The 11804-nt window shown below is 34.9% G+C and overlaps 1 protein-coding gene across 5 annotated transcripts in view; it reads left to right on the top strand.

Moving 5' to 3' along the window:
* The window catches only part of ANXA3 (annexin A3), a 45129-nt gene that overhangs the window by 1502 nt on the left and 31823 nt on the right, over positions 1 to 11804 (top strand). For 4 of the 5 annotated variants that reach the window (XR_012483721.1, XR_012483719.1, XR_012483720.1 and 1 more), the window contains exon 2: positions 4415 to 4463. Coding sequence is in view for 2 of the 5 variants with exons in the window: in XM_074276762.1 (XP_074132863.1) it covers positions 4415 to 4463 (49 nt within the window). In the remaining 3 variants the exon portion in view is untranslated. Of the gene's footprint in view, positions 1 to 418; positions 510 to 4375; positions 4464 to 11804 lie in introns of those variants that run through there. The other variant, XM_074276763.1, reaches the window with a different exon arrangement.

Here is an 11804-nt window from a genome sequence, read left to right as displayed (position 1 = left end):
ACAAGTTGTGAAATAAGGATGGAGGGAAAGTAAAAGCACATTTAGGTCAGCATTACCTGTTCATGAACTTATCAAATATACACATTTTAAACCAATTGCATTTTTAAAAAATTCATTTGAGCTTTGCTGGCTTGGAATAAGCCAAAAGACTCTAAATGTTTATTCCACAATGGGTAATGATAGTTTAGACAGTAAAGTTTGCAAGGTAAGCTTATGGTTTCAATGTATTTCCATGTGGTTTTTATCCATTTGTGCATTGGTTCAACTTTTATGTCCCTCTGCTGGGTGATGAGATAGATTGGGTTTGGGGGTCATCTAAGCCAACTTTCTATTGTTACAAATGAGGAAATTGAGACCCAGACTGATTTTTTTTTTTTAAGTAATTTGTCCAATGTGATAGTGCTTTTTCTTTACCAAGTCTGATTTTCCCTCCTGGGTCCTTGATTCATCCTCTAGTCAATTTTTCTTTTTTTCTTTTCTTTTTTTTTTAATCTTTCAGCCTCTTCTTTGTTACTGTTCACCACCTCCTAGTCTATCCAAAAAACAAATCTTACCCTACTGCCCCATCTTTTTCTTCCCTTAAAAAGTAGCTTGGTCATTGTCCTGAGACATGTAATCCTTGCTACTGGGGGGCTGAGGATGGTGGATGGCTGGAGTTTGGAAATTTTGAGTTATAGTAGGGCTAAAATCAATTGATTGTGTGCATCAATATTCCTGAGAGCAAGGAGGTTGGAAATGAAGCAGAAGTTCCCATGCCAGTCAATCCTGGAAGAGGATTTGTGAATGAACACTGAATTTCCAACTAGATGGCATTCAATCTCCAAAAAAAAGAGTAGATGTGTGGTGTGTGTGTGTGTGTGTGTGTGTGTGTGTGTGTGTGTATGTGTGTGTGTGTTTCCTTTTCTTTATCTCTCCTTTTGGCTTTCATGATACCAAGTTCCACTGATGATTTTCATATTTCTCTGGCCACTCCTCAATCTCCTTTCCCTGGCTTCTTCCACCAATGTTATTTCCTAGTTCTTTTATCTCTCTTCCTGATAATCTTGACTGATAAATTTTAATCCTTTAGTATCTTTGCTACTCTCCACAGGTGATCTCATTCATCTTATCAGCTTCAGATATCATATCTAAGTGTATGAATGACTCCCTCTTCTCTACCTCCTCTCTAATTTCAAACCTGAATTTTTAGGTGCCTCTGAGACATTTTATTGGTTGCTCAAACTCAACTGTCCCACATTCTCCAAAGCTATTTCTTCTCTAGAGTTTTTTTTTTTTTTATTACTAATGGTATCATTCTTCTAGTGACCTTTACTAGCAGCCTCAATGTCAGATGTGACTCTTATATACTCAACTTCCAAATGCAGTGTCACCAAGTCCTATTGATCCTCTGTCTTAAATATCTACCCTATCCATCATCCTTTTCATTTTGATGCCTTCACTGAGTTCAGGTTTTGATACCTGAATAATTCAATGATACTCTAATTCAAAAGACTAAAAAGAGTATGTGTGTAGGGGAGGGCAGATTGTGAAGACCTTTAAAAGCTAAATGTTATTTTTGAGTTATTTTTAGTCCTTTCCAACTCTTGGTGATCTCATATAGGATTAAATATACTGTACTGGTTGGCCATTTCTTTCTCTAGTTCATTTTACAGATTAAAAAAATGAGATAAAAAGGATTATATCACTTGATTAGGATCACATAGCTAGTAAGTCCTGAATAGGAGGGCAATGTGATAAGATAGATATATGTGTAAGGACGAGTGGAGTTGGCGAGAAACAAGGCAGACAGATCCACCAATAGCCTATTGCAATAATCCATTAGAGTGCTGATAGTATCAGAGGAGAGAAGTTGGAATGGTAAAATTGGCAGGACTTGATACCCAATTGGATATGGGAGGATGATGTGATGAGAGAACTGTATCTGTTGCTTTAGCCAACTCTTAATCTGTTCTACTGATTAAACTTGGTCTTTTTTAGTCCTAGTGTCCAGCATAAAATCTTGCACTTAGTAAGCATTTACTAAATTCTGTCTGATTAGAATTTATTTAATTTTAATAAAGAACATATCAAATTATGTTACTCCTCTACTCCTGGGGGCAGACAGGGCAATGACAATCATAACATTTGCTTATATTTAGAATTTACTATTCAAATAAATTATCTATATAACACAGCATAATGCCTGGCACATGGTAAGTACTTAACAAATGCTTGTTCCCCTCATGCCAATTAAGTGTCTTTTTTTTACAACATCCCTCAGAGTTTATAGTAACCCAAGTATTATTGTCTCCACATTGTTAAGTGGCTTGCTCAATAAGTATTAAGTCTGTTCCATGATGAAACAAAGAGCCATATAGTGTTAGATTTAATTGTTTCAGTAGTGTCCAACTCTGAATGATCCTACTTGGGGTTTCCTTTGCAAAGAAAAGGGAGTGGTTTGCTTTTTCCTTCTCCAGCCCATTTTACAAATTAGAAAACTGATGCAAAACAGTGAAAGTACTTACAAAGAATCACACAGCTAATAAGTATCTGAGATTAGATTTGAACTCAGGATGATGACTCTTCCTGATGCCAGGTGCTCTATCCACAGTACCATCTAGCTCCATAGTGTTTGATTAATATTGAACTAAAATTATTTTTAACCTTTCAATTATAAACTTATTTTTGTTAACTTTTGGGGTAGAGGCAGGAGGGAGATTATGATTAAACATCATTGGATATGGACTCTAATACATTGTTGGTGAAATTGTGGACTGATTCAACCATTCCAGAGAGCAATTTGGACCTATACTCAAAGAGCTACAAACTTTGATCCAGAAATGTCTCTACTGGACCTCTAGCCCAAAAAGATTATAAAGGTGGGAAAGGGACCCATGTGCAAAAATGTTTGTGGCAGCCCTTTTTGTAGTGGCAAGAAACTGGAAACTGAGGGGATGCCCATCAGTTGGAGAATGGCTGAATAAGTTATGGTATATGAATGAATATTATTGTTCTATAAGAAATGATCAGAAGGATGATTTCAGAGGCCTGGAGAGACTTAAATGAACTGATGCAAAGTGAAGTAAGCAGAACCAGGGAGATCACTGTACATGGCAACAGCAAGAATATATGATGATCAATTCTGATGGATGTGGCTCTCTTCGACAATGAGATGATTCAAGCTGGTTTCAATGGTTTTGTGATGAAGAGAGCATCCAGAAAGAGGACTGTGGGGACTGAGTGTGGATCACAACATAGTATTTTCATTCTTTTTGGTGTTTTTTGCTTTTATTTTGTTTCTTTCTCATTTTTTCATTTTTGATCTGATTTTTCTTGTGTAGCATATAAAAGAATTGCACATGTTTAACATATATTGGATTATTTTCCCTTTAGGGGAGGGAGAAAAAATTGAAACAAGATTTTGCAAGGGTGAATGTTAAAAGTTATCTATGTATATATTTGGAAAATAAAGAGTTTTAATAAAAAAAAATTCCAGATCAGGGAAGAATTAATTTAATTTCTCAACAAGATCTGAAAATGACCCAGTAAATATATTTAAATAATGAATCCTCATGGGAAATATGCCTTGGATTCTTTGCCAGGACCCTTTCCAGGACTTGTGTTTTTTGTCCAGTGATGTCCAGAACAGAGCCTTCTGAAAAATCTGACTTTTTATGCTATTATAGAATAAGACATCGAGGTAGAAAACATGCCTATTGTACCACGAGAATTATTTTTTTAAATAATTTTTATTATATATTTTTTATAATATTATCCCTTGTATTCATTTTTCCAAATTATCCCTCCCCTCCCTCTACTCCCTCCCCCCGATGACAGGCAATCCCATACATTTTACTTATGGTACAATATAACCTAGATACAATACATGTGTGTAAATACCATTTTCTTGTTGCACAATAAGCATTAGTTTCCGAAGGTACATGTAACCTGGGCAGACAGATATTAGTGCTAACAATTTACATTCATTTCCCAGTGTTTCTTCTCTGGGTGTAGCTACCTCTGTCCATCATTACCACGAGAATTATTAATGAAAGTTTCTGAATCAAATCAGAAAACTACTGGTTAGGCCCCAAAGGAGTCAAAGTAAAGTTAGTTGTGGTCTGAACAGACCACATGGGACTATTGAATTTTACAGAAGAAAGAAAATCTGCTAAGTCCTCAAATTCAAGAAACCATATTTTCATCCTCTGTGCATGGGGCAGTTATACAGTAAAGGTTTTTGTGGAATAGATGAAGAATATATCAATAATTTAACATTCCAATTACATTTTTCCTTTGATCCTCTGAAAAAAATTCCATTAATTTTGTCTTCTGATTATTGGGGTATAAAGAGGAAAAATTGATGTAGGGATTAACTTACCTTAGAATTATATAGCATTTATATGATATTCATTGGTTTTCTCATTTTTCTTAGGTGCGAAAATCTTCAACTTGTAGAGAAGCAAATCATGACGTCAAAGTGGGTGAGCAAAGATTATAACCTTCTTCATTGCTTAAGTTTTCTGAGATCTTTGGCCAAAGCATCCCATTTTTCCTAACTCTTGTTTCCACTGATAACCATCCAGATTTTAAAAAAAACTTAAAAGTCTGTAAGGAAAGCTCTTGGGAATAATAAATCGAAAATATTTCAAATATTCAAATTCAAATTATTGCAATATATTCAATATATATCAAGAGGGTAATTTTCAAAACAAAGAGAAAGAAAAGCCCATTCTCTGAGGTGGGATATGCAGGATAAATATAGGAATGGCTCATAAATTCAAGTTAATTAACATTTACTAAGCACCTACTCAGTTCCACAGGCTTTTTGCTAAATGGCACCCATAGTGTCATTTATTTCTGTCTTTAGGAGAAATAAACATAAGCGATAAAGGAAGAGAATTGGTTAAAGAAACTGCATAAAGTGGGATTAGTTTAAAAAATATAATAGTATAGAGAAGGAAACGAAGGGGGAAAGGAAATAGTGAAAGATATTGGTAAAGAAGGGGAACAGGGATGAAACAGTTGTAAAGGAATGTTGGTTTCACTCTAAGTCTCAAATATATAGAGCATGAGAATTAGAATCCAGAGATCTGTCTGCCCTAATACTAACCATGGGCAAGTGTAATGTTCTTTTTCTCTAATTATAATCGTTCTCTTGGGGCAGATTTCTTGGAGGGCTTTTGGAGGCAGCCTTAGTTTCAGTTCAGTTACAATAATCATCAAATGCAGCCAGGAGTTAAAGTCCAACTCCTTTAGTGTCTCTTCCAAAACGTTATCTTCTTCACTTGGGGCTTGGCTAGTTTTCTGGAGGCCTTCCTCTCTCCTTGGTTCCCAAGAGCTCTTGTCTGAATGTCTCCAGCCAGCACAAATGTGGAAGTGGGAATGAATCTTGACTCTGAATCTGCAGCAGTGTGGGATTGTAGGTTTCCCAGAAGTCAATCCTAGTTGTAAATCTCCTGGAAGTCCATCAAAGTTCTCCCAAAGTTCTGAGAGCTTCTCATTTATATATTCCATACTGAGTATACATGAGGAGTATATCATGAGGAAACCACTATTTGTTGTAGGATTAAATCCATGCTAAATTAGATTTAACCATTGTCTCCTCATTTCCACTTAGTACCTTGTTTCAAGTTCTGGCCCATAACATCTCCTTGTAGGGTCAGATCAATCATACTGAACCATGCTAAATTAGATAATTATTGTCTCTATTCATTCCAGTGACTTAGCACCTTGTAAGAATCTTAACATCTTCCCCTTTCTTTTGATTTAGAACATAGGGTGGTCATGACCTCCTGACTTATCAAGGAGGTGAGAACCCCAAAAAAGAAGGTGATCACTCCTTCCCTGACTGCTCAAAAAAGAAGTGAAAACATCATAAGAAGGAGGTGGTCACACCCTCCCTGACTTCTCAGGGAGATGAAAACATCAAAGGAAATGGGAAATCAAATCAGATTAGTGGGCTTCTGAAGGGACTCACTTGAAACAGGAATATATAAATCCATCAATATGGGAGGTATTACACATAATTAAATAAAGCACATAGTAACATAACACATGAGGAATTATACACATCTGTAAGTCCTAGAAATAGTCCAAAAGAAATCTATTGTCCATTATTTTATGTGCCAGGAATCCAATAATTCCTGCAAGTTTTGAAGTCCTACAATAGTCTCATCTTGTGCTAGGGAATCCAATGAGTCCTGTTGGTTTTCAAATCCTGCAACAGTCTTTATCATCAGCCATGCTCTTTCAGTGTCAGATGTTTCTTAGAAGCAAGTTATTTGTTTTTTCCTATGCCTCATTCAGTTTGCTCATCTGTAAAATGGAGATAATAACATTGGTACTATGTGCTTCATGAGTTTTATTTCCAAGTTTAGAACTTGATAAGCCTTGAAGTACCATGTAAATATGAATTATTATTATAAATCAATATGTTGAAATTAAAGTTCCACATGTCAAGCTTTATTATTGAATTCTGCTTTTTCCTCTCCCCCTTATCCTGCTTAAACTAGAATTGGTAAAGCTTAGGAAGAGGGAGAATGGTACCTTTTGTTACCTTCACTATTTTCCTTAGACAACTGCATATTGGTCGAACACAAGTGAAATTGTTTCTAACTCTCTTAATTAAATATAGATCTTTAGTTGGTAGGGTAATAACATCCCCAAGACCACTTCTATAATTTTTATCATGGAAAAGATCAATGCAGATCAAATTGTGAGGTAAAGAAAGTTTATTTCAGGACTTCTTCCTTCATGCATAACCTGAATCCTCATCCTTGGGGCTTCTCTCCTTATCAGAAATTATATTGATTCTAAATACCCAGGTTAAATCATAACCAAATGACTTTCCCTTTCCCATGAAATTTACCTGTTCTGTATTTCCTCAACTTCCTTGTGCTTTTCAAATCACCCAAATCACCTAAAGTTTCAATTCAGTTTAAACAGCAGTTAGAAGTAAGACATCCTTGATCTCAAGATATTTATAGTTGCAAAAGTAGGGTTTGAGGGAGAAATAGAACATTACACAAATTAATAAATGCATATGTAAGAGAAAAGAAAATGATTAAGAGAGAAGATGAGAAAAAAGAGAAGAGAGGATAAAAATGAGGGAAGAATAGACAAAGAGAAGAAGAGAAAGCAATAGGAATAGTAAGAGATAAAGGAGGGGAAGAGAAAGAAGGTAAAAGGAAAGAGAAAAGGGAAAGAGCAAAAGAGAGGGAGAAGGAAAAGAAAAGAAAGGGTGAGAATGAGAGAAAAGAGAAAGAGAGAGAGTAGAGAAAAAAGAGAGGAGAGGAGAGAGAGAGGAAAGGAGGGAGGGATGAAAGGAGGGAAGGAGGGAAAGAGGGAAGGAAAGGGAAAATGGAGGATTAGAGGGAAGAAGACAGAGAGGAGGGGGAAAGGAGGGAAGGAAGAAGAAAGAGGGGAGTATGAAAGAGAGATAGACAGACAGAGCATGCTAGCAGGTTAATAACTGAAGAACTAAGAGTCTAGAAGATGGCATTTGAACTGTATTTTAAGAGAAAAAATCAGGGAATCTATGAGAGAGAGAGAAGAGAGTAAATCCCAGATTATGAGGGACCACTTGAACAAAAAGCAGAAAGGGAGATGTCCTGAAATATACAACGAACAGCAAGTGGGTAAGTTTAACTGAAATGGGGAGTGTTTGAAAAAAAGTAATATAAAATGACTGTAAAAATAGAAGCCAGATTGTGAAGGATTTACAGTGCTAGGCTGAGTATTTTGTATATTATCCTTGGGGAAATAAGCAGAGTGAAACGGAAAGATTATTAGGAATAAGAACTATTCTTAAAACCAGACCCTGTCACTTCTTAGCACCCTTCTGGGCTTTGAGTTCCTCTTCTGTAATATGGAGGGGATCAGCTAAATGGCCTCTGAGATTCTGGCTTTAAATGTATGATCCAATATAAGCCGATGGAGACATAGTCAGACCTGAGTTTTAAGATCATTTAGGCAGCTGAGTGGAAGTTGTGTTGGTGAAGGAAAATACTTGACGCAGGAAGACCAGTTAATAGATTCTTGTCCAAGTAACCGGTGATGCAGTAAAGGAGTGAAAAGAAGCTGGTGAGAGATGGACATAGAAACTATTAGGAAGATATGGGCTGGTGATGGGCATATGAAAGCAAAAATAAAATAATCCATGCCCTCAAGAAGCTTGCATTCTGTAGTAGGAGATAGATTTTGAGGGTGAAGTACTAGTAGGAAACGCTTGTGGAGGAACAGATGTGTAAACTCTCTTTTGAAGGACTTTGGGATTCTGGTGGTTACTGGATTGTAGTGATTGAAGAGTTTCATGAACACATAACCAGTGCCGGCTAAGACATTCTCTCTCCACTTAGAAAATCAAGAAAGCAATTGAGATGAACTTTGAAATTTGTTTAGTAAATCATTTTCTCCATTGTGTCCAATCATTAGAGCTTCTAGAAAGGCTAGGATTCACCATAGAGATAAAGGATAGCTTTCAGGGCCACTGTCCCTAAATTCTCAGAATATAGAATGACAGCATTTCCAACAACTCCCTTGATCTTTCCCAAGTCACAGGTGGAGTCTTTGTTTTCCATTTGTCAATATTAGAATGATGCCAACTTCCTTACTTGTGCTTTGTAAATAATGAAGGAGTTATTTAGGCAGACCATTCCCAACTATTGCACTCTTGTGGAAATGAGTGGATGAGCCCAAATTGCTTTTTGGCCCCAATCCTGAGTCACATTCGGCATTGTACTCCAGTCAGTGGTGCCAGTTGCCCTCTCAGTTCCTTATCCTTACATATTCCAAATACTCTCATTCTAGGGAGGTAAGTCCCTAATAAGAATCACTATGTTTGATCAGATTTTATATGAATAATTTTGCTTCCTAGTAGTTTGGAAACAGTTAAGTGCTGTTTTTTTCAGATTCCAGGCAAAACAGAGACATTAACAACCTATAAAACTTTCACCAGAGAGTCAAAAATCATACTATACTGTTCTAAATTAATCAATTTACAAGTATTTATTAAATATCTATGACTAAACATTAGAAGTTAAAGCTATAGAAAGAAAAATGAAATAATCCTTGACTTCAAGAAGCTTATATTTTATCAGGAGAAACAAATAAAATTTACATAAAATGAATTCATAAATGCAGAACAATTAGTAAAAATATGAAGGCCTAGTAGCTAGTGGGAATGAGGAAAGGCTTCATTTAAAAGTGATATGTAAGCCCCGAACCTTTTCTTTCCCATTTGCCATGCAATTTTCTCCTTGTATCAGTACCCTCTCATCCTAAATTTTGGTTGCTCATAAAAGCACTAATTTCTTTTCTTCTGAAGCAACATATTATTCATGGAAGCATAACCTTTTCTTAGGTTACACAAACTCTCAACAGGTTAAATACTCATTCCTCATCATAAACTAAACATATAAATATGGAAGTGCTCTTCATCAGAACCCCTTCCCAGAACTGGGTTTGAAAGCTCCTCTTTTTTGTTTTTCTTTTATTTTTAACTCTCTCTCTCTCTCTCTCTCTCTCTCTCTCTCTCTCTCTCTCTCTCTCTCTCTCTCTCTCTCTCTCTCTCTCTCCAGTAGCTCCCTTCTTAGAGATCTTTACTTCCTTTCTTACTTTAACCTATTTATCTAAAGAATGATTGAGGTTATAGGATTTTAGGGCATAGTGTTTCAAGCCTTATCTTCTATCATCACTTTTCCTGTTTCTTTATCTTAATCTTAATGTTTAAAATCTCATCTTAATATTTAAAAATAAATCTGTTGATGTTCCTTTTTGTTGTTTTAAGCCAACAGATGTCTTTCTCTCTTTTTAAAAATGATCTCTAGAGATATGAATAATTTATTTTATTACTTATTCTTTCCTTGGTTGTATTTATTCATGTTTCTTATGTGTCTGTTGTTTGAGTTGCTTGAAATTTTTTTACAAGCATGCTTCGAATATCTTTCTTTTGTTGAATATTCATCTTTGTTTTCATTGATGATTAAGCTTAGATATTTAGGATATGTCAATGTGGATTGCATTTTGAGTGCCTTTGTCTTTCAGATCATATTATTCTATTTTCTTCTGCATTTTCTAGTGGATGCAGAAAAATTTTGTGTTATTCTAATTTTCCTTTCATTTACCTGAAAAGCTTTCTCTTGGTCACTTTCAGAATGTGTTCTAAAACATTACAGTTGTCTTATTTAACCATTATGTTTCTTGGAATTTGTAGCATCAAGATTTTTTTCCTAGAAGTGATTTGTCGAATCTTTTGATTAGTACTTTGTTTTCTCTTTTCAAAAATTCTGCATAATTGTTTTACATTATTTCTTGTTTTATAGTTTTCAGAGTTTTTGACATGTTACATGATTCTGGGAGATGTAGGAAATTTAAGTTATTTCTCTACACATTCTCAGTGGTTTTTACTTTGATAGAAATCATGTGTTATTTTAATCTGTTTATTTTTTATTGTTCCAGGTTCATATTCTCTTCTATATGTTCCTTGTATTCCCAATCTGTTCTTCTCTTTCACTGTGACTCCATGCTCTCTTGGAAGGCCACATTTATTGTTGTTCATTCAACTTTCTTTGTCTTACAATATTTGTTCAGAGAGATTTATAATTTCTTTATAATTTTTATATTTTTATTTATAATTTATAATATATAATATAATATATATATAATTTATAATCTCTTGGATATTACAGTACACATCTTTTTTCCTAATATTTTCTTTGCTGATTTATATGTATTTTGGGCAGAATTTGTACCACTTCGAAGTTCTTCAATCTAGAGACTGTCTCATCCTTATTCTTTTCCTTCCTGCTCATGTGGTTGGGAAGAGATAACTTCTCATTTTGTTGCAACAGGACATGTTGAAGGAAGGTTAGGGTGAGCTGTACCCATAGCTATGTTAAAACACATATTCATATTAATCATGGTATAAAAGGAAACATAGACCAAAAATACTCCCACAAAAAAAGTAAAAAATAGGATACTTCAATCTGCATTCAAACTCCATCATTTCTTTCTTTACAAACTTTTGGAATTGTCTTGGATTTTTTAATTATAGAGAATAGCTAAATTATTCACAGTTTATCATAAAATGTTGTTGATGTGTACAATATTTTCTTAGTTCTGCTTACTTCACTTTGCATCATTTCATGTAAGCCTTTCTAGGTTTTTCTGAAAATGTCCTGCTCATCATTTCTTATATCACAACAGTACTCCATCATGATCATATGCCACAATTTGTTCACCCCTTCTCCAGGTAATGGGCATCCCCTTGATGTCCAATTCTTTGTTATTATAAAAAGAACTGTTATAAAAATTTCTGTACTTATAGCTCCTTTTTTTCCTTTTCATCTCTTGAGAGTATTGCTTGTTTGTAATCCCAGTTCCTTTGTCGTCCAGAATATCATATCCCAGAATATTAACATAAAAGATGCTAAATCTTGTTTTATTGTGACTCTACAATATTTCAACCATTCCTTTATGGGTAATGGCAGTATTTTCTCCTTGGCCAAGGAGTTCTGGAATTTGGATACAATATTCCTGGGAGCTTTCATTTTGGGATCTCTTTCTGGAAGTGATCAGTTGATTCTTTGTATTTCTCTTTTAATCTCTGGTTCTATGATATGAGGGCAGTTTCCACTGATAATTTGTCAAAAGATGTTATTTAGGCTCTTATAATTTTTTAATTATCTCTCTAGGATTTATTTTTCATGTCAATTGTTTTTCCAAAGAGATTTCATATTTTTTTCATTCTTTTATTTTTGTTTTTCTTGATATTTTGTGAAGTTATTAGCTTCCATTTGCCCAGTTCTAACTTTTAACTTAGC

Source organism: Sminthopsis crassicaudata, chromosome 6 (genome assembly GCF_048593235.1).
Source record: "Sminthopsis crassicaudata isolate SCR6 chromosome 6, ASM4859323v1, whole genome shotgun sequence".
Lineage (NCBI taxonomy): Eukaryota > Metazoa > Chordata > Mammalia > Dasyuromorphia > Dasyuridae > Sminthopsis > Sminthopsis crassicaudata.
The sequence above is the reverse complement of the archived record's forward strand: the minus strand, read 5'-3'. Positions and strand labels throughout refer to the sequence as shown.